This window comes from Carcharodon carcharias, chromosome 20 (assembly GCF_017639515.1).
Source record: "Carcharodon carcharias isolate sCarCar2 chromosome 20, sCarCar2.pri, whole genome shotgun sequence".
NCBI lineage: Eukaryota > Metazoa > Chordata > Chondrichthyes > Lamniformes > Lamnidae > Carcharodon > Carcharodon carcharias.
Genome location: NC_054486.1, coordinates 15,614,504 through 15,638,070, shown reverse-complemented (window position 1 = coordinate 15,638,070; position 23,567 = coordinate 15,614,504). Strand labels below are relative to the sequence as shown.

The following is a 23,567-nucleotide window of genomic DNA, read 5'->3' as shown; positions in this document are numbered from 1 at the left end:
AGAGCAGGTGTGGAGGCGGGCTGGTGAGAAGGCCTGCCTCAGTTCCCGGTGACAGAAACATGGCTGCTAGCCTGGTTTAAAGGCCTAAACCTTCCCTTCTCACGTCCCCACCAAAACCCCCTCTATACACCATCATGTATCCTCCAAACCCACTCACCCAGTATCCACTATCTAATGTCCTCAGATTTCACGCAATATGGAAACTATTTTACGTTCCTTGGGGAAAATAGAAGTATCCCCCTCTCATAAAAGGTGCCATCAAACACACTTTCATTAATACTGAGAAAAAAAGCATTCCGCCATATGAATAAAAACTTGTAATCCTATTAGCTTATGTCAGCAAACCAGAAACCACAAAAGCACAATCTGTTATTACACCTCTTAGTTCTCAGTTGAACGGAACACTGTACGGTGCTGAAATCCATTAGCACTTGATACACAGCCAAGCATTCACAATGGCCACAGCTGTCCAAACAATAGAGTACTTTCCAAGATGGAAATAACAGAAGGAGCACATTTCAACTTCAAAGCAGAGTGCTGTCAATCAATGGACAGAAGCAGGTGGCTAGATACTTTTCAAGTGTCAAAAGCAGGGTGTTATTTTGCTTTTAACAGCCAGAACTGTCACTCCATTTAAAACCATAGTACAAAAGATGATAGCACAAGCTGACAGGATATTTTGTAACACTTTTCACCGTATTATGGCACTTTCTCCACTGGAAAAGTACTGAAGTGCATGTGAACAATTGCACAATACTGGTCAATGTAATGGTCAACTTACATTTGTAGGACAGATTCCTGTGATGAATAACTGCATTACAAGCATATCTATATTACAATACACCACCTAATGGTGACATTTGAAGGTGTCAAAATATCTTACACTTGGGTCTCAAGAATGCTCCTAACTCCTCAGCAGTCTTTCCATTTCCTTCATGAACTCTCAAACCTGGCGTGTTTCTAATGGGCTTCCAAAACACTGCAACGCCAGACAAAAATGGCGGCTGTGCACGTTGCACACTAGGCTTTAGCGAACTGCAAAAAAAGGCCAGAGGAAAGTGGCGTAGGGTTGGGAGTGCGGTGGAAAATCAAATCCTCTCTAGAAGAACTCAAAGTGTGGCCAATCACTCATCGAAATATGCCTCCTGAACCCAGGAAAAAAATTTGGCGCACCATGTAAAACACTCCCACCTCTGACAATAGCTCCAAACCAGTGACAGAACATTTGATGGAGTCCACTTCTCATTCATATCATCACTGCAATTAAAGTCTATAACTCACAGCAGAAATGCTACACAAGGCGCAGGATTCTCAGGGCTCGCCGAGGTCAGGAACAAAGGCCAACGGGGCCCGAGAATACTGACACCAGCCGGCATGCCAGTTTCAGGGGAGGCAGGTTTGGGGCCGAACAAGGCTGACGAGGCAGGGAGGGAGGGGCCAGGTAGCCGACTGGGTTCAGGATTACACTGGGATTTACCAGTCGGCCTCCAGCTTCACCACGCAACGGGAGACAATTTAACTGCCTGGAGGCATGCACTCCGTGTCATGTGGGGCTGGTACCCTACCCAGGCCTACAGGCCCACCCTGCCGGCCCGGGTGTGTGGGTGCACCATAGAGAGATTCCGTCACTCACCACCCCCACCCCCTCACTACAACCAGCGGTGGACGGCTTGCTTTTCCCGTTTTTTTAAATCTGGGTTTTTTAAAAAAGCTGGCAAGAGTTCACCTTCATGTCGAAACACCCTCTCAGTCACAAAGCCTTTACTGCAGCCTACTGATTTGGTCAGGCTGGAAGGCATCCAATTGGTGCTCCAGCTTTCAGAGCCCATCTGCCGCCCAAGGAACCAGCATCCATTCACAGGAAGGGGGCACCAAGGTTAAAACCCCAAAGAGAGACTGCCTGCCCACCCCCCAGAGTGGGTTCGGGACCCAGATACAGTCCCCGCTCCACTTCTCAGCCCGAGGTTTCTGTTCTCAGATTGCTTCTCATCAGCCATTTGAAAGTACAAAAGACACGCGACTGAGGGAGACTGTTGCACATAAAAATGTCTCCCTTTAGGGCAGCTGGGAACATGGACAAATTCGACACACTACACTCACTTCAGCTTCTTCAAAATTGTAGTGACATAAAACGCAAGAAGCTACTCGCTCAAGAAGCTTTCAAGATCAAGGATTTGTATATTTTAAGAGGCACCATTTGAAGAATATTTGAAGAAGTGGATATATGAGAAGCAGTTGGATACTAATACAAGCCTGGTCACAATAAAAATAAACCATTTATATACAACATGCCGCACGGAGTCGGAGAGGCAAAATAAGTATCCCAGGTGCTTATAAAGTACATTTGGCAAGTAACAAAAATTATTTTTAAAAATTACATGTAAATTTTAACCAAATTGCAAGACATTAATAAGCATTTTGTAGAAAGGCTTGAATGATATTGCCATAAAATATATATTTTTAAAACGCTATTCTGAATTATCATGTCTGATACAAGCATTGACTTTATTTAAAAGCAGAGAACTGAACTCGTGGAGAGAAAGGTTGCTCTGCATGCATTAATCACGAGTTTCTGTTGCACCATCTGTCAACAGGAATCTCAATGTGGGCGGTCCATGCATAACTTTATTCAAATTGTAGATAAACACACCCACCCTCACCACCCCCCACAGACCTAATGCCCGTTACAGACCACAGTCAGTCTTATGTAGCTCATCAAGCTGAAGCAGACTCAAATGGAACGTCAAAAGCTGTAACAAGACATTCTTTTCATTATTCTTTACAGGATGAAACTAAGCTATTCATGTGAATGTTAACAGGTTATGTCATAATTAATAACTCAATATTCAAGAAGCTTCCAAGATCTAGACATGGATACTTTAAGTGAAGGTTGCTTGGCCAGTTTTTCATGCTTCCCACTTAAGAAGTTTATCCTGTGCATGCACATACGAGTGCCTTTGTACATGCATACCTGCATATGTATTTTCCACACACTCTTCCCCTAGTTCAGTTCCCTTTTAATTGTCGCTCAATAATGTCTTCTGGTTCTGATCAATTGTCCATACCTAAAACATTAACTTGTCCATTCCCCTCATGGATCCTACTGTGGTATAAGGGGTTAACAGCTAGGATATGCTAAAGTATGATGTACCACTGACATCAGCTAGTCACGTGTTTGAAAGAGAGAGAGAGAGATTGGAACACCATGCCTAGGAGGAACATGCCTACTTTGTAACCCGTTTAGATGTAGCACTAATAAACAAATGTTAAGCAGGTACCAAAGTATGTCCACAGTCTGTCTACCAACCAAGTCCCATGTCTAGAAACAACAGATAGGAAGGCCATTTCAGGACACCTACCTAATCTGCTTTCTGTTTCCAACATTGCCTGCTTTAGCTTTAGTTACCCAGCGGCATGACATTTAAATAATTTAAATGACTTCACGTCAGTGCTAGACCTGGATAGTGGACACCTCTTTACATTACGGCATTAAAAGCCAAAATAAACTATTTCAAAACATCATAAAGAACACTCCATTCCACGAGCTCTACTTAAAAAAAGTAGCTTAATTAGCTGCAACTATAATTAGTTGGCAAATAAAGTGATAAAGTTGGCAATCGTATTCTTATGGGTGCCCAAATGGTTAACAATCTCAGACAAACTAGTGAGAAACAAAATGATAAGACCAGTTTTGTGTGTGTGTGTGTGTGTGTGTGTGTGTGTGTGTGTGTGTGTGTGTGTGTGTGTGTGTTTGGTGTGGGGGGGGCGGGTGTTGGGGGGGGGGGGGCGTTGGTAAAAGCGACAAAACAAGATGACTAATATTTTCAAAATTTTTCTCAAGAGTGGAGGAAAAATGTTAAGTAAGATTTTTCATGAGTTATTCCACAAAGCTATCACAACAAAAGGAGGCTAAAACAAACTGCTTAAAGCCGACAGCTTAATGGCAACTGAAGCTCACTTGGCACCACATCTGTCTATTTACCATGAGCTTCAAAGGCAAAGATATATTGGAAAGAGAAAAGGCAAAACTCCAGTCCCATTGCCAAATTTTCCATCAGGATATTTAGTTTCTTGTGCAGATTATACATAGATACCCAGAAGGGATTGACTGTAAGACCAAATACTTAGTGGGCCATTTTCAGTAGGCAGAGGTTATTACATGTCCTCATTGTTCCACATTGACGTGATTATCTACGCATGGATCTTGTGCACAATTGATTTCAAATGCATCCGCATGCAAAATAAATTCATAGTACCACATGCAGTTGCCTTCATTTACCTTCAAAATGCTTATCCACAATGGCAAAAATACTGTACCTGGGACATGTCCTAAGGAAGCAGTACAGGCATCCAAATCAGGGTACGTGAACAGGTTGACACAGGAGTGTACGATTTCACAGACACACTGTCTATTCAGGAGGTTGCAGCCAGAGATCTCAGGGCACAGGTCATGTTGTGGCACAACATCCTCAATAAATTCTATCTCTGCAGAAGGAAGGAATAATTGTAATTACAGATGCACAGGCCAACATAGATGTTAAACATCAGTCATTCTTTACAGTGCTAATATCTATACAAGAATAATAGTTTAGGGAAGAGATCACAAGAATCTAACACTACTCAAAATCTTCAACTAGCATCAACAGCAGGGGTTCATAAACTTTGGGTCGGGACCCCCCGATGGGATCACAGAGGTCATATGTGGGGTCGTGGGCAGTTCCTCCAAGAGCTGCAGGGGTGATGGGGGGTGGAGAAGATGGAGGCACTAGCAGGGCAACACCGGACCCATGGGATCCATGCCGCCAAACTGTACAGGGCGGATGGTGAGGCCAAAATGATCTTTAAGTTCAGTAAACATCTCTGGTGGTGAGTTCGAGTGGGCCTGGGATGTCAGTGCACCAACGTGGAGCAGCTAAAGGCCGCAAATGTAGCTCAGTCGATGAATTTCCCTGATTGCGGGAAAAACGCAGAGGCCACGCGCTTCAGCCTGGGAGGTAAGTGGCGCCTTTAAACTTTATTGCATTTCTGCTCCTGACTGGTCTGTTCAACAGTCTCCTTAGCCCAGGCTAATGACTTTGCTTCACAGGTACAAAATTTGGGAAGGGGAGACAGGCCAGTGAGTGTGAAAGCGTGACAACATGGCTGAACTGGGGAAGGGAAGACAGGCTGGCGAGCGAATGTGAGAGTGAGAGAGAGTGAGAAGGTTAGGAAGAGTTGTGCGCGCCTAGTGAGGAGCTGAAGGGGAGAGGGGCTTCACTGAGTCTTCTACTCAGTAGAGAACATGAGGAGCTTGGCTCAAACCTACAAGAGGAAATAAAATAATAACATTCTTACAAAGTTCTTTGAAACAGACTTTCATATGAACGTGATGCATTATTATATCTTGATCTATACTACACAATCTTTAATAATTATATACTGAATGTTACTGTGCTGTTTATTGCTGTTTTGGCTGGCATCTGGGACTCCACAAGCACCAGTAATCTGTCACTTGATGCTGAAATAAACACATGCATTGCAGAAGCTACAGCTGTTATGTCTAAGCTGCGTATAGGAGAGAGTGTGGAACAAAAACAATCTGACTGAGAACACCAAACTGCGAGTCTACCAAGGAACATCCAAAACGCACTCCTCTACAGTGGTGAGGACTGAACAAAATACGCTAGGCCACAGAAATTACGGAATAGTTTACACCTTTGCTGTCTCAGGCATCTCCTTGGCATCTCTTGGCAGGGCAAGGTCACCAACCCAGAGACCCTGGAGCATGCTAATTCCAACAGCATATGCTCATTGCTAAACCGACAATGCCTGCGTTGGCTCAGCCATGTTCATCGGATGGTCAAGGACTGTGTACCCAATGACCTTCTCTACAGTCAGCAGGCCACTGGGTCACAACCTCCTAAGTGCCCATACCTCTGCTACAAGGACACTTCCAAGCGAGATATGAAGATTGCAAACACTGCTGAGAGCCTTTTGAGGCGGAGAATTTGAAAGGGGTAAGCAGAAATGGAAAGCTCAGTTGGTCGAGAGCCCGGGGAAAACAGAGGCTAGTGAGTCGTGCACCTTCTTGGCCCACTGTCTTCCTTTGCAGTAAAGGTAGCAGAGACTGAGCCACATGAGGTGATGCTTAACACAGGTGACCACGACATGACAAACCATCATCTTGCGAGGCAGAAGGCCGCCACCATCACTGAGCATAAATCCCATTTCTTTCACGGAATGCCTTCTGGACAAGTGATGCAATATATTTTGGGACCCATTATCTATTTATGTTTACAAGCTCAGCCACTTCAATGCCAAAACTCTGCGTACAATACTTATGCTCAGTTAATTCAAAAGTGAAGGCTGGCATAAGTAAAAGAAGTTTGAAGGTTTGCATGGCGAGTGTAGTAACATTGAGGAAGACAAATTTACTGTTACACCACATCAAATTTTGCTCTGAAGGTAACAACTGTGTGACCATAAATTTGGCTTCCTCAGTGATATAAAGTCATCATTTAAAACTTCTGCTTTGATGTTCAATGGCATTACCAGCACTGAATGAGAGTGAAGATTACCACTGAACAGAAACTGAACAGGATCAGCCATATAAGTAGTGAGCAGGTCAGAGACTAGGAATCCTGTGAAGAGTAACTCACCTCCTGACTCCCTAAAGTCTGACCACCAGCTACAAGGCACAAGTCAGGAGTGTGATGGACTACTCTCCACTTGCCTGGACGTGTGCAGCTCCAGTAACACTCAACAAGCTCAACACATCCAGGGTAAAGCAGCCCGCTTAATCGGCGACCCCACCCACCACCTTAAACATGCACTACCTCCACAGTGAGAGCAGTGAGTACCATTTAAAAGATACACTGCAGCAACTCACCAAAGACCTTCGGCAGCATCTTCCAAACCCATGATTCTACCACCAAGAACAACAGGGCAGCACATGCATGGGAATGCCAGCATATGCAAGTCTGCCTCCAACTCACAAACCATCCTGACTTGGAACTGTATTGCAGTTCCTTCACCGTCGCTGGGTCAAAATCCTAGAACTCCCTCCCAGCTGTGCGTATACCTAGATCACATGGACTGCAAAGGTTCAAGGTGGTGTCTCACCACAAGCCAAAGGAAACTTCGGATGGATGATAAATACTGGCCTCGCCAGCGCCACTTGCATCCTACAAATTAATGAAAATAACATCCTGGGCAATCAGAAGAGGTGATAAATTTGGTATGGCATGTGCAAAGATATTCAATTCACAAGGAAAGTGTTCTTGGCATATTCATTTCTGAAAAGAATGCAGAAAACTTTCAGGAAATTACTGCTTAAATTTAATAAAAAACAATTGAAAGTAACATTAGGAGCAATTGGTCATTCTATTGAGCTGCAAACAGATCCAGGAATTCAAAGAGGATCGAGAAATTGAGAGGAGGACATTACCTAAACACCAAGGGAACATTTTTAAAATGGACAATAGCTCTTAAGGATCTTGGAAGCCATAAAATGAAATCACAAACAATGCAGGAATGTGTATCGTTTGAAGCAAAACTTTTTATTTATTTATTTATTCTTTCATGGAACATGGGCATCATTGACGAGGCCAGCATTTCTAATTGCCCTTGAACTAAGTGGCATATCACACTATTTCAGAGGGCAGTTAAGAGTCAACCACATTGCTGATGGTTTGGAGTCACATGTAGGCCAGGCCAGGTAAGGAGTGCAGATTTTCTTCCCTAAAAGACATCAGTGAACTGGATGGTTTTTACAACATGGTCACCAACACTGAGACTAGGTTTCCAATTCCAGATTATTAATTGTATTTAATTCCACCAGTTGCCATGGTGGGATTTGAACCCATGTCCCCAGAACATTAGCCTGGGATTGCCCGTCCAGTGATATTACCAGGATGCCACCATCTCCCCCTGCAGAGTAATGCAACAAAAGCCAATTTCGAGCCCTGAATTGTACTGCGACACGAGCACAGACCCACAGCCCTCAATGTTAACTTGGAGCCAGGAAGAGGACAGGATGGAGGGAATGGCAGCTCCTGTTGTTTTGGACACAAGGGTTTCTTGCCTATCAGGCACCTGGATTGACAGGTTGGCTGCCTGTCAGTCAGAGGGGAAAGAAGCCAGGAAGTGCAAGGCAGGCAAGTTGGAGATTGGAGGGACGGGGTGAGGGGTCAGTGCTCCAGGTGGAAAGGAACGAGTGGTTGGGAGTTTGCCAGGGCACTCAGAGGTTGCAGGAGTCCAATCACGGGTGTGTACAGAGGTTACGCTCGGTGGAGCAGGATGGGGGCAAGTCGCACTCCTGCACGTCCTGGTCTAGTGGCTTTGCTGTAAACACACTTAGCGCATGGGTCCGGCCCTTCGTGACTCCTTTTATCTGCTGTGATCTCCGTGACCTGGGATGAGCTGGATTAAAAATAACTAAAATAAAATGGAGGAATGCAGCCTCCATAGAAGGTTTTACTGACTGGCACAGCTCCCTAGCGTGGCTGGTCATCAGCCTGAGGTCTGTCTGCTAAAACCCAGCGGGCAGGTGCAAAAATTTGCACTGCTGGCTGGGATGCCAGTTTGTTGGCACCAGCTCACCACCAGGCCATTCTCCCATAGGTGGGGTGGAGATCAGAGGTTGTTTCATTGGCTATTAAGGCCAACTGTTAGAAACAGATTGTGACAGCTTGCGGGCTTTTGGAGACCAGATCTCCAAATGGGCAGACAGAGTCTTGTGTGTGTGTGTGTGTGTGTGTGTGTGTGTGTGTGTGTGTGTGTGTGGGGGGGGGGGGGGGTGGTAGGGTAGGGTAGCAGAAGGGAGGAGAAGGGCATTTCTCCAAGCAGGTTTTGATGACCTTCCCTCCTATGTCACTTCAGCTGCAGACATTGGTTCCCTCTCCACAACGGTGGCCCGACTGCTGAGGCCAATTTTAGCTTAAAAATTGCAGAAAGGGTGCCTGAAAACGGAAGCACCCTCTTACCTTACCTGCAGGCTGCTGCTCCTCCCTCCGAGCTAGAGGCCCTCCAGCTTCGAGTGTCCAACCACCATCTTGAATTGGATGGCAAGCCCTCCCCTCTGGCCACTAATCGGTCAATTCGGGAAAAATCACTGCCACACTCCACTGGCCCCATAGTCGGGGGTCCCAACCCAGATCGCAAAATCCTGCCCTGCCCTAAACGCAAACAGAGTTTGTGGGCAGATGGGGTCGGGTTTGAGAAGCCTGAAATATTTGCTTCTCACCTAACCACAACCTACCCATCCTTGGCAGTTAAACAACAATGCCCCACACCACCCTCTGCCCCCACACCACCCCAAACCACCATTGTGCACGGTTGGCAATATTTGGTGAATTAATACAAGCAAAAAAAAAATTGCTTCCGTTTTACATCACACTGGTTTTCATATTCTTTTATATTTTATTTACTCAAAGTGTTCTGCCCAACCATACTGATGCAACCATTACAAGCACCCTGGAAAGAACTTGCTGGAGATTAAGCAACGCTCATCTTTCCCACTTTAGTTTTTTCACAATTCCCCAAGCTAATCTTTTTGGAAAAAACAACTTTTAAAAATACTGACCTTTGTCTGTCAAGCTAGAAATCAAGAGGGGAAGGCATTTTTTTTAATAAATTCAAATTAGCACAAAAGCTTTCAGTGCGTATGTGGAACTTTGACTTAAATATGTTTAAGGTCCTCTGTTCAACATAAAGGACTTTCACATTTTAAAGGGGACAACGAAATATCCTGCTTTTTCTCCATTGCATTTGAATTTAAATTAACTTAGGCATGTATACCAAATAAACAAATATTCCACATGGTTGGCACAAGGAATATTACTTGCATTTGAGACTAAAGGGTCAAAAATCAGCAAGAGTTAATCCGGTTTTAAACAGTTAAGACTACAAACGCTACGTCAAATTCAGGAACAGGCTGCACACTTGGAAAGGTCTGTTGGTGCATCATGGCCTTGGTATTAAATATTTAGACCCCAAAAACAGGCACAGGGATCCAAATAAGTGATTAACCTGTTCCCATTGTGTGGAGTGCAGCCAGCTTTGTGATGCCCGTTAATTATAATGATTTCTGCATTTGCTGTATGCATCAGCAGGGGGCCCAATATCATTACTAACTTGCACTAAGTTGGCCTATACCACTTAAGTGAAGTGAAAAGAGCATTGTGGCCAGGGCAGGTGTCACAAGTCGTGCAGCAAGTGAAGCTGCCCTGGAAAGCAGGGAGGAACGGAACATGGGAGACAGTGGGCCCCCTGGTATTAGCTGCATGCTCAAGGGGAAGAAGGCCATCTTGAGAAAGCGGTGGGACCAGATAGCAACAGACATTAATACGAGAGGTATAGCCCCAAGGATGCAGCACTGAGAGAGAGTTAATGACTTCATGAGCGGTCAAGGTCAGTGAATGCACCTTCACATGTTATATCCCACCAATTGTACCACCAGCCTCAGACTGCCTACAGCACCAAACTCCCATCATCCATCTACCAACAATCTCTACCAACCAGGTCTCAACCCCGACTTTCATACACTTAGCACTGTTGCATGCCTCACACTTAAATCTCTCACAAGCTGGCAGCTATTCAACCGTGACAAACATCTCTCTCAAACAGATTGCACAACTCTCACTGATAAACTTCCCTCCCTCTTGCAGGGGAAGAGGTACACAACTGGAGACAGCAGGAGCTAACCAATGAGGGAGAGGTGTGCCTGCACGTTTTCCATGGAGGAGGTAATGCCGGCCCTTATGGGAGGGCCATTGCTGAGGCCATGATGAGCGTGGTAGTGAAATCATGGAAGATAACAGTATCCTCATTGCAAATCATCCTTTTCTTTTATCCCCAACCTTCTCCTGACTCATCAAGCTTCAGATAGTGCAAGCATGCGCTTACCATCTCCCCTCCCTGCAACCCAATCCTTGTCCTCTCTCATATAAGACAGCCAAGAACAGCAATTCTTCCCCGACAACAGTGGAAAAGCAGGAAAACAGAAAAGAAAGAGAGGCAAAAAATCATTTGATTTACACTTGCAGCCACCACCTCAGATACAGTCACTACACATATCTTAGAGGCCAGCAAAGAGGTGGAATTTGCAGGTGGAGAGACACCTTCAACAAGTGTGTTGCAGCCAGAGCAGAGGGTGAGTAGAGGGCAAGGATAGTGCAGGTGCCAGCTTGCTGGGCAGCACTAGTCGCACACCAACTCTGCTGCAGAGGACTCAGTTGAGGGCTTCAATGGGCCAGGCTACAGAAAAAGGCTGACAGGTGTAAGCAATGAAATGGCTGATGCACTGGGGAGCCTGTGCTCAACATCAAGGAGCATGGGGCAGTCCAACACCAGTATGACACACAGCTTTGAGCACAGCTTGGCCCATCCTTGCCAGCATGAAAATGCTGCCCAACTACATCAACACACTTGTAACCAACCACGATGAGGCATCTGATAAAATAAGGTATGATCATGGCCGATCTTCTACCTTAACTCCACTTTCCCGCCCGCTCCCAATAAAATTCGATTCCAAGAGATTAAAAACCAGTCTATCCCAGGCTTAAATGTATTCAATAATGGAGCATTCACAACTCTCTGGGGTAGAGAATTCCAAAGATTCACAACCCTTTAAGAGAAGATATTTCTCCTCATCTCCATCTTTAATGATTGGTCCCTCATCCTGAGACCTTGTACCCATGTTCCAGATTCCCCAGCCAGGGGAAATGATCTCTCAGTGCCTAACCTGTCAAGCCCCTTCAGAATCTTGTACGTTTCAATGAGATCACTTCTCATTTTTCTAAATTCTATAGAATATAGGCCCAATTTACTTAGCCTCTCCCTATCTCAGGAGCCAAACTACTGAACCTTTGTTGTACTGCCTCCAAGGCAAGTATATCCTCCATTAGATATGAACGGTGAAACTGCACATCGCACTCCAGCCAGATGCGGTCTCACCAAAGCCCTGTACAATTGTAGCAAAACTTCAGTATTCTTGTACCTCAATCCCCTTGTTGAACACTTTGAATTGTTTCTTTAAATGTTTCCCACTGTTTATTTATTGCTGTATCCTTTAGTCTATTTACCCAATCAACCTTAGCCAAATATCCGCTCATATCTATTTAATTGACTTTGTTTAAACTTATAATTCTTATTTTGGACTTGAGTGTGTCGCTCTCAACCTTAACATGGAATTCAATTATATTCTGGAACCGTACATTGTGGAACCAACTAGGGATAAAGCTATTTTGGTTCTAGTATTATGCAATGAGGGGGCTTGGGGGATGGGGTGGGGGGGTTACTTCATAATCTCATAGTAAAAGATCCACTGGGTAAAACTGATCAGAATATAACCGCCCCTCCATAGGATGGCCTGTGGCTGCAGCTGCAGCCAGGCCAGCAGAGTCTCTGAACCTGCCTGGGGCATTGGCCCCCTGGCTGCTACGTCCAGGCAGCTACACTGTTCCCTGGCGCCTCTGGAGGCCCGGAAAATTCCAGCCGCCAGAAATGGGTTTCAATAGGCAGCCCTGCCCCCCTCCCTACTCTGGGAAATTAACCCAGGAGGCTGGGTAAAGCCAGGCAACTGGCAAGCCAGCCAGCAGTGTGAAATTCCACACCCGGCATCTTCCTGCGCACCCTCATTGGTCCAAAAACTTCAGCCCATAATTTTATTTGTTTTCACTTAGTCAAGTATATTCTGCTTCCTCTTATTACCACATTAGCCAGAGGACACTATGTTCAACCATCTCATCTATATTCCACAGCCATTCGTTGAGCAACCCATTTTGACAAGCAGGTAGCTGTCCATCCATTTACGAGAGATGTCCAGTCATACCAGCATTGGACATTCACATGCACGTTTAAACATAGCACAGACTCATTTGAAAAGTGATCCACATTGAACGTGTTCAGCACCTCTTCACTAGCATATCTGTTTCTCAGTCAAACATGAGCTAATGAAATTTAGATGTAAGAAAAACTAGATCAAATGAACTGTAAAGGCAATATCATTGGCTTCTTAATATTACTGTGGGATATTGAAGTAGGCTTGTGGGGGTTGTATGTGTGTCTGTGTGTCTTTGTGTCTAATTTAATTTAACTGAAGACAGTTAGACTGCAAGGTTTAAATCATCAAAGGGATAAGGTATAAAAACAGGCATTTTGAAATGGAGGTGGGCAAACTAAGATGAGATCCCAGAAGGTACAGTATGAATGGGAATTTGCATTAGGAGATAAGTGGGAAGTGAAGTGACAGCTTTTTGAATTTCAAGGAGACATGACCGGAAGTTTAACAACTGGCAAAATTCTTAGCAAAAATGGCAAAGTTTATGTTTCCCGAAAATGCTGGTCATAATGAAAACATGAAAGATTTTTATATTCTGGGAAAGGCAACTTCCAGAAAAATTAAAACAATGGGTTTTAAAGATCAAACGGGAGAAAATATATTTAAGAAAAGATTGAAAGCTGTATGGGTACTGGCCATGAGAGATCTTAAAGAGTGTATGGTGAAGTAGTAGCTTCTGACCACCCCAGAGAAGTACTTGCTCGTTCCAGAAAGCAAGGTTTTGTTAAATTCCATTGGAATTCCATTGTTGGAGTGAGAGGAAGAGAGGAGCTGTGAAATACCTTCCTTATAGCAATAGTGGGTACCTTGTGGTAATGTTACTGGATGTTGTATAGATTAAGAATCTTGGTAGGTAATAGGTATAATAAATGTAATAGGTTTGCTACTTTTTCCACTTCCCTACACCCAAGGTACTCAGACTGCTGGGTCACAAAACGAGTTTTTTTTTTGGCTGGATCCCTACATTTGGTTACTTGGTCTGGCAATGGCAGCTGCCAATTTTGTGGTGCTCTAGTGGCCTGCACAGTTGCATCGGCACACACACCCATTGTTGTAAAGTCAAAGCAGCTGCTACAGAAACAGCCCTGTGATGCAAATGAGGCACTCTCTAAAGCAACAGGGCTGGCAGCCAATGCTGAAGGAGTTCTTCAGGAAGGACACATGGTTTTTAATTTGTTTTGTACTTAATCAGTTGGCTTAAGCAGTTTGAGAATAGATAGTTTGTGCAGAAAATTGCTTCCCAAAATTCTGCTCTTCTGACATTATAGAAGATCGGGGTGGGGGGGAGGAGAATACAAGGGGTAAATAATTGTTAGCAATGTTCTTACTTCGACAAAGTACCAAAACCATTCTGTGCAAAATTCCAGCAATTCAGAGCACCAAAGTACGGGAAGGATTGTGTACTGATTCAGGTTAAGTGCGTACTAGAAAGTTTTCCCATTGAAAACAAAATATTATCTTCTCCCCAGTTTTGTTAAATGCTGGAGAACTTATAAGAAAAGTTTCTTTCTAAATACAATTCCCTCCTTTTTCAGTTGCGACACCGCAAGAGTCAAATGACACCTTTCTCATGCCTAGAACAATTCACTCCAACGACTCTCCTGTTTGCTGCTCTATAACTGGCCTCTGGGAGCTGAGAGATTCAAGAGCGCTGGTATTCTGCCTTAGCTCCCTGTAGAGCAGTAATTAAACTAGCAGAGATCACCTTGGGGTTGGGGAGGGGCTCAGGCACAAACTTGCCTACATGATTTCAGCAATGTGTCACTTACAAACCGTCACAGCAGGCCACATAGCAGATCTCAATGGTTTCCTTGTAACTTCCCTTTTCCGAGCATTGTTGCTAGGTGAACATTTTGCCCTGCTTGAAATACGAGTTAATAAAATCACCTTTTAATTGTACACCATTTGGAAGTGGCTTTGATTTAATTTCACTGGTAAAGGTGACACCTTAGTTGGTGATCATTAAAGGAAGGAAACATTGAGAAATAATGAAGAAGCACAGGTTGGGTTACATGAACATAAACTACTAACCCAATGACGACACTAATATCTTGATTCAGGATATTTTTTATGATTTGTAATACATTTTTGTGGCAAAGTGGGGTACCCTGTCCCTTTAAGAGAATGCTAGTGAACTGATCATGGTTCAGCTCTGGCGAATCACAGTGCAGCGTGGGCAACTGGGAACTATAAGTCTAGTTCTGGAGGTTTCTGAGTGAGCACAAATGATCTGATGCTCTGCTCTATGTCTCAATAAATCAGCACAGTTTATCCTCACATTAGTCTCTCCTCATTATTGATTGGAAGCAGCAATTGAGGAGAACATAGGAAGGCGTGCAGTTAGAGTTTGGTTGGCCAACGAACACATTCACCCAAGATAAAAATGGTGACTAGGATAAAGAACAAAAGAAAATACATTTCAAGACAGGGTGAGCAAAGCATTGGAAAGAGCATCTTATAAAATAGGCAACAGCCGGCAATTGGAGCAGAAAGCAGTGCTGCAGCTTAACATTTAAAAAATACTTGGCAGAATCACGATTGCAGGGATCCCGCCAAAACCCGAGAAGAACACAAAACCCAGCAGAGAAAAGCTGACAGCTGCAGAGACGGAGTTAAAAAATAAGCGGTGATTGCTCTTAAAGCAGCAATGCATTTAAACTGGTAAATACGTGAAAAATGGCTATGGACAGAATATTATAGGAGACCCCAGAGAGAGGGCAACCCTGCTGAAAGGCAACAAGAGATGCCAGACAGAGGCCAACTCCACGGTAAGCCAAACATCTAAATTCATCATTACCTGGAAAGCCTATCAGAGTGCAGTCCCCTTCACGATGACACAGTTTGGGCGTGGTGACCCATTCAACCCCATTTCAGATGACTGGTCCCAATACGTTGAATGCTTAGCGTTCCTTTTTTACCGCTAAAAACATCACAGGGGAGAAGAAAAGGGCGATTCTTTTGTCCTCATGCGGGATCAAAACGTACGGGCTGATCCGCAGCCTCATGTCACCTGACAGCCCGACTCGAAGACTTTTGACGAGTTAATAAAAATTGTACAGAGCCACCTGAGACCAAAGCCCTCAGTCACCTTGCAGCGCTTCAAGTTCAATTCAAGGAACAGGCTTCCAGAGGAGACAATAGCTGACTATGTGGCTGTTTAAAGGTATTAATTGAGCATTGTGAATTTGGAACGTCCATTAGTGATATGCTGAGAGACCGGCTGATATATGGGATTGGAGATGATACTATCCAAAGGTGTTTACTAGCCGAACCTAGTCTAGACTTCAACAAGGCATTAGAATTAGCTACTGTGATGGAGAGTGCTGTCAGAAATTCCAAAGTTATAAAAGGGACACAAAATGATGCCGTCCATCTGGTCAAACGGGACAATCCGGCAACAAAAGGCACAAAAACTTCAGACTCCATGGAAAAGTGGGAAACGCTCTCTAGCTCCAGACCATTGAAAAACAACAGCACTGCAGTGAAAACCCACAAAATCAATGAGAGAAATACACCCAGGCCTCCAGTGAGTGAATGACAACTCAAACAAATCGAGTGCTTTTTCTGCCACCACTATGGCTACATAAAGTGGCACTGCAGAGAAACGTTAAAACAAAACTATAAAGGCAGAAGAAAAATATCGTGAAATATGCCTCATGGAAGAGCCAGAAGAAATAGAATCAGACATCCTTCCGTTATATAACCTCAGTGGGTAGAACCGAGCCAATCCATGTAGTCATTACAGCTAACGGATAACCCACTAAGATGGAAGTTGATATGGAAGCGTCGATGTCTGTCATTGGAGAACATACATTTAGATATCTGAGTAAAGGAACCAATCCTTTGAAGTTAGAAGTTTCGGACACAAAGCCGAGGACATACATGGACGAAGAAATAAATGTGAAAGGGGTATGTCAGTGAAGGTGCTGTATGAGGAACAGTCTGCAAAATTACCCCTATTTGTAATGTCAGGCAGGGGACTGAGTTTCCTCAGAAGGAACTGGTTGGGAGAGATAAATCTTGAGGGCCCGCTAAGTTCCCAATTCGAAACCAGAAGAGTTGCTGAAAGAAAAAGTGAATACGCAAAGACCCTATGGGAAAATCCCGTAGAAGTGTTACACTGGGACAGAGTTCAAGCTGAAGTTAGCATCCTTCAAAAGGAAATGGAAAATCTATTGAAGGACTTTCGTATGCCACAAAATTCAATCAGGTCCCAATTTGTGCCACGAGAAAGATATGAAGGAGGAAAGGAAGAGTTAAGCCCATCTCTGGCCGAGTTAAGGAACAAATTAACTGAGAAGGGGCAATGACATGTGATTCTCAAGGAAACTATTAATGAGAATAGGAAAGAATTGGAAGCCCTGAAGCTTTAAAGCTAGAAGGCCCTGAATTCTCAGAAGAGCTGTCGGAAAACCCAACTACTGAGCTCATTCACATTCAGCTCACGCCTGAGTCTAATCAGCCAACAGCGAAATGAAAGAGAAGACTGAGATACGGGTCAGTGCTACCAAGAATAGGACACATGGGAAGAAAGAGAAATTACTGACAGTTCTTGGAAAGGAAAAAAATCTTTTCATCTTTCTCCTCACACATCACGTAGTTCATCGCTGCATTGCTTCATTGCCCTTATCTGTTTCAGCTTGGAGGGGAGGGGGCAGCAGGAGTGGACGTGACTGCACCCAGAAGATGGTGAAATCATCCACGGAGGGACCTAGTGGACAATTGTCCCCTGAAAAGGAGGTCTCGGAAAAACCAGCCGAGGTTGTTGAACTGAAACACTCAACACATCTGAGAAAGCCTCCGGAGAGGCTTGGCATGTAAGTGGTTATTGTGTTTTAAGCTTGTTAGCTGTACTTTGAAGTAAAGGGGGAGGGATGTGGTAAAGTGGGGTACCCTGTCCCTTTAAGAGAATGCAAGTGTACTGATCATGTGACAGCACTGATGAATCAGTTTCCAGTTGCCCGCGCTGTACAAAGTCTAGTTCTGGAGGTTTGAGTGAGCACGTACGATCTGGTGCTCTGCCCTATTTCTCAATAAACCATTTCTGTTTATTCTTACATCAGTCTCTCCCCATTGTTGATTGGGAGCAGCAATTGAGGAGAACATAAGGCAGCGGGAAGTCAGAGTTCGATTGGCCAATGAACTCATTTACCCAAGACATAAAAATCTTCATTTGGTCTTGTGGCCCAGTGGGGAGCGCCCCTGCCTCTGAGCCAGAAGCTCTGGGTTCGAGTCCCACCCAAGGACTTGATGGTCAAGGAAGATGTGTTCGTTATGCAGCCAAACAGGTTGAGTATCAACCTGCTAATCCTTCCAACACACGCCACTGGCAGACAGTAAGAGTGGGAGAGATTCTTGGTCAACCATGTGATGGAAAGAACATTACTTTCTACCATCACTTTCCATGGTTCCAGACTGCAACAGGCATGTAACGAAAGTGCATGTTGCACTCCAAGTTAACTGTAACTCACCACCACACATTTTACAATATTCACCTACAGGTATTATTGAATATATAAACATTGGACTGTTAATTTTTCAGCAATGTACAGAATACAAGAGAATTAATGATATTACACTGTGAATTGTGTAACTTAAGTTGTAACATGACAAAAAATGATTTTAATCCCCTATTTCCATAATTTTGTAAGGGTTTGTACTGTCAATGGGAAAACGTATGGTAGTAAGTTCATTGATTTGAGTTGGAATTTCCTTCTATACTCTGCGATAGCAGTGTTATGCTAAGTAACTGAAAAGTTAATTCTTTAAGTCCAAATAAACAATTTTTGTTGGTATTGCATTTAGTGTAGGTCACATTCCCCTATCGCTGGCACTGAGAGAGAGAGAGAAGCAGATAATAACCATAAAAAAAGGTGCCCATACAGCCAAAACCCTCCCGAAACAGCAAAAGGTATGAGAACATTCTCAACAATCCAACTGCTCTTGCTGCAAATAATGGGCCATTTACATTGATACGATGATTTGCACAGTGCTGAAACACCTGCTGCTGAGGGCCCAACTTCACTTGCAAGGCTGGTTGCACAGCACCAGTGGAGAAAATACATTGTGCACATGGCAGACATTGAAAAGGTAACAAGCTTCAATGGCTGTGAAACGTCTGCATAAGTTTGCACGAATGCGAAAAACTGCACAGTGTTCCTGATTGTTAAAGGCCTGGGAGCTCAGCCGGCCCGCTCAGAAAAAAAAATGGAAGTCCAGGTCAGTGCCAACAATGGCAATTTACATTTCTCCCAGCAAAAGCACAAGTACACACAGCCTCTTGAGGCGAGTCTCTCCTCACCCAGTCATCCCTGCAGTAACTGGGGCTGTCAATCATTGAAGGGCTGTGATGCGAAGGTGGCTTAAATTGGCCACTCACCCTGGATACTTGATAGAAGCATACTTTGCGTCTACGAGATGTGCGGCAAATAGCAACAAGAATCAAACAGGAAGAGTCCGGAATAAATAAAATAACTGTCCCACCATTGCTTCGATAAGAGTGCTCAGTTTGGCTGAAAGGAGCTGAACTTTTGTAAACTTCTGGCCACAGCTCAGTGCCTGCACAGTACTCTATTCAAAATTACTCTCACAAATATACAAATAGCCTTTTTAGGCACACTGGAGATAAAATGGCTCAGCAGCTGCCAATGTGTGGGTGGAGTGTTGGGAAAGTAAACAGAAGAGAGTCACTTGTGGCGCTTTCTACATTCAAAGGCACAAATATTTTCTTTGGCACAGAAAAGACAAACTTACTTCAGAGTTCGACAACTGGTGATGCAAAATTGCAACATTGAGTACTAAAAACAACATTATGAGAAGAACTAGCCAGTTTTCCACTAGTCAGCCTTTGTAGGTGGCTTACTAATTTCTAAAGTAGATGCTCTACACTTCCCAAAAGGCCATTCTTACTACAAAGCCTCTTTATATTTTGTCAGCCTTATAAGTGAAATGAGTTCTACAGCTTTAAAGGTGGGTAGACCAGGAAGAATTTTATCTGCGAGAGATAACAGTTTGAACCTTTGAGAAATGCGGCCCAAATGACTCCCTCAACGGAAGTAGTGATGAACTTTAGCGTCACAAACTACACATTCTATCGCCAACCTCCGCAAACATTATGAGATCAGGCTCAAAAAAATTTGTTCGTTGTGGGGAGCGTATTTTGGAAAATTAATTAATAGCCAAGCTGGATAGGCGGGAAACACGCTGGACATTTTTCACTAAAATGAACATTTGTTGCAGGGGTCCTTCAATTCAAAAGAGACTCAACTTTCTCAGCTGGTAGGCGTTGCTCAGCTACAGCCTGAAGGATTATAATTCAGAAACAATCTTGATGTTGTAAACAAGGTCCTGGAAATTGGAGTGGAAATTTACAATACAATTCATAAGAGAATTGAAGAATTAATCAATTTAATAAGATGAACAGTATAAACGAATGACCTGCATGTTAACTTGAGGAAAGGGGATCGATGAATGCTTGACCGATGATGCAAGATGTAGAGGGAGAAAATTTTCAAAGATCTGGAGACCCAGTTTCTAATTTAAAAAGAAAATAAAGAAAGATTTGGATTTATAATGGTGTTTTTCATGACCACTGGACACATCAAAGCACTATAAAGCCAATTAAAATGTAGTCACTGTTGTAAAGCAGGAAATATAGCAGCCAATTTGGGACAAAGAAATCTTCCACAAACTCAACGTAATAATGACCAGATAATCTGTTTCTCGTATTGATTGAAGGATAAATATTGGCCAGGACACTGGGGGAGAACTCCCCTGCTCTTCTTCAAAATATTGTCAGGGGACCTTTTACACGCACCAGAGCGAGCTCGGTTTAACATCTCATCCAAAAGACACCACCTCCGACAGTGCAGCATGTTAATAGGATCCAAGCCAGTTATTGAAGCCAAAACCAAGACAGAGCTTTTCTTTAATGACAGTTTATTGACTTCTTCAGTCTCACAGCTGTCCTCCCACACATCCAGTGTCCCAGCTATCCCCTATTTATATGTGCTCAAAGAAAAGTAATAACCATCACCTGTTTCTATCAGCCTTAATGTAATTGACATGACATTAACAAAGCCTAACAACCTAATTGACGAGACATTAAGGCAGCACTTTGATTTGAGTTGGTCCAAGTTGAGTGGAATGCCTGAGGTGGCGACTACAGCTAAGGGCGGTGCGTCCCACAAGGCAGTTGCTGACTAAAGTCACCAATAAGCTGCCCAAGCAGTGGAGGAAATTTCGCAAGCAAAGCTATTCCACTTGTATACAGGGTGCTGATCCAGGTCCACCCTTCCACCAAGATCCCATCCAAGGCCACGAGTGTTATGAATTCCTTCATCGTCGACATTCATTTTCGAGCACCTCACCTCCCAGGCCTCGCACCTCATTCGCTACAACAAGCGCCCATACCATCTCGGCCAGGGATATCCAGAGCGTCATCGGCCTCATGCTGCCAGGGGAACTGGCCAAACACGCTGTCTCCGAAGGCACCAAAGCGGTCACCAAGTACACCAACTCCGTTTAGGTTGACCATGCTAACGATTAAAACAAAACACAGTACTACACTGGAGCGTCAGCCTTGATTTTTGTACTCAACTCCTGGAGTGGGACTTGAACCTGGAACCTTATGACTCAAAGCAACAGTGCTAACCGCTGAGCCACAGCTGCCACACTAAATGTGACATGTAGAATGCATGGGAACTTATTAAAACTGCCTGTTAACACCAAAATATACATTGAACTGTGCCTATAGAAAATGGTTCCAGATTGATGGATGGCTGAAAATGTATAACCCGAGGCTCCACTAAACACACCATTTTCCAGCAAGCAACTTTCCTCCAGCCCATCACCTAATAATTTTGTAATAAACTTTATTCCAGCTGCTGTGGTATTTGTTAGTTTTGGTGTATAAGCTCATGACACCCAACTCTACCTCACACCTCTCTCGACTCCTCTGCTGTTGCTAAATTATCAGACTGCGTGACATCAAATGACGGGGAGATGGTGGTGTAGTGGCACTGTCACTGGGCTAGTGATCCAGAGGCCCAGCTAATGTCATGGCAGCTGGTGGAATTTAAATTCAATTCATAAATCTGGGAATTGAAAGCTAGTCTTAGTAACGGTGACCATGAAACTAACATTAATTGCTGTAAAAACCCATCTGGTTCACTAATATCCTTTAGGGAAGGAAATCGGTCATCCTTACCCAGTCTGGTCTACATGTGACTCCAGGCTCACAACAATGTGGTTGATTCTTAACTGCCCTCTGGAGTGGCCTAGCAAGCCACTCAGCTCAAGGGCAATTAGGGATGGGCAAGAAATGCTGGTCTTGCCAGCAACACCAACATCCCATAAAACGATCAAGAAAGAGAAATACTGGATGAGCAGAAATTTTCTCTAGCTAAACATTGGGAAGGCCTAGGCACTGCCTTCAGTCCCTGTGACAAACTCCATTCCCTCTCCCTGGCAACTGTCTGAGCTGAAGTAGGCTGCTTGCAGCCGCGATGTCACATTTGAATCCAAGGTGAGTTTCTGACCAAATACCTGTGCCATCAATAAGATCTGCTACTTTTGCCTCAGTATTACCACCTGATTCCCCTGTCTCAGCTCATTGGTTGCTGAAATCGTCTTCCATACCTTTGTTTTCTCTAGACGTGTCTATTCCAACTCTCTCTCTCGGGGGGCCCCCATAACCGCTTCAGCTTTCAAAATTGCTGCCAGTGTCCTTACTTGTACCAAGTCCAGTTCACCCATCACTTTTGCGGTCACTGACCTAACACTGGCTCCTGATCAAGCAACATGCCAATTTTAAAATTCTCATTGTTCATCACCTTCCCCACCCACCCCACCCTACGCAACCCAAGTCTCTCTGTGGGCTTGATCCCTCCCTATCTCTGCCATTTCCTCCAGCTCCACAACCATCCGAGATACCTCACTCATCTAATTCAGGCCTCGAGTATCCCAGATTTTAACTGTTTCACCATTGGTGCCCATGCTTTCAGTTGCCGAGGTCCTGAGCTCAGGAGTTTCCTCCTCAACTTTTTTTTTTCCCACTTCTACCTATATCTTTCCTCCCTCAAGGCATTCCTTAAAACCCAACTCTTTTGATCTAGTTTTTGGTCTACTGCCCTAATATCGCCTTCTCTGGCTCATTGTCCAATTTTGCTTCATAAAACATGGTTGGGCACTTCACAGGCACGTTATCGCAATAAAGCTACCATAAATGTAAGCTTTTTATTGCCATGCATTCAAATCAAATCAAATCAAATCTTTTGATACAAAATTCAATCAAGTGAAATGAGGTGAACTTCATTCTTGCAGAAGTCTGCCTCATGTGAAAACGTGGAAAATCTAACTATCTCGTGCAACACCCTACTCGGCTTAAAGTTAGAATCACTTTTTGCTCACCTTGGAACAGTCTGATTTGACAAAGGGCATACTGTGACTAGGTTGGCCTTGGTATAGTTCCAATTAAAACTCTTACTCAAAAAGAGGTTTGCAACTCTACTCAAAGAAGTTAATGTTTTCTAAAACAAAAAAAAAGTGTCGTACAGTTCCTCAAATTGAATCGCTGGCATCAGGAAACAAGTTGGATGATAAGACAGGGTCGCAGAAGTTCAAAGCATCCCCAAACCTGGGCGAAAGCCATTTCTGTGAATCCCACCATAACGATGGCAAAACAGGAAGCAAATTGTCAGATTTGATGAAAGAAAGATGATCCAGCGTAACAGTTACCGGAATATTT

At 44.0% G+C, this 23,567-nt stretch overlaps 1 protein-coding gene across 2 annotated transcripts in view; it reads right to left on the bottom strand.

The window, feature by feature from the left end:
* The window catches only part of LOC121292679 (cysteine-rich motor neuron 1 protein-like), a 305,563-nt gene that overhangs the window by 188,689 nt on the left and 93,307 nt on the right, over positions 1-23,567 (bottom strand). For both annotated transcript variants that reach the window (XM_041214956.1, XM_041214957.1), the window contains exon 2: positions 4,318-4,485. In XM_041214956.1, the coding sequence (XP_041070890.1) occupies positions 4,318-4,485 (168 nt within the window). The remainder of the gene's footprint in view (positions 1-4,317; positions 4,486-23,567) is intronic.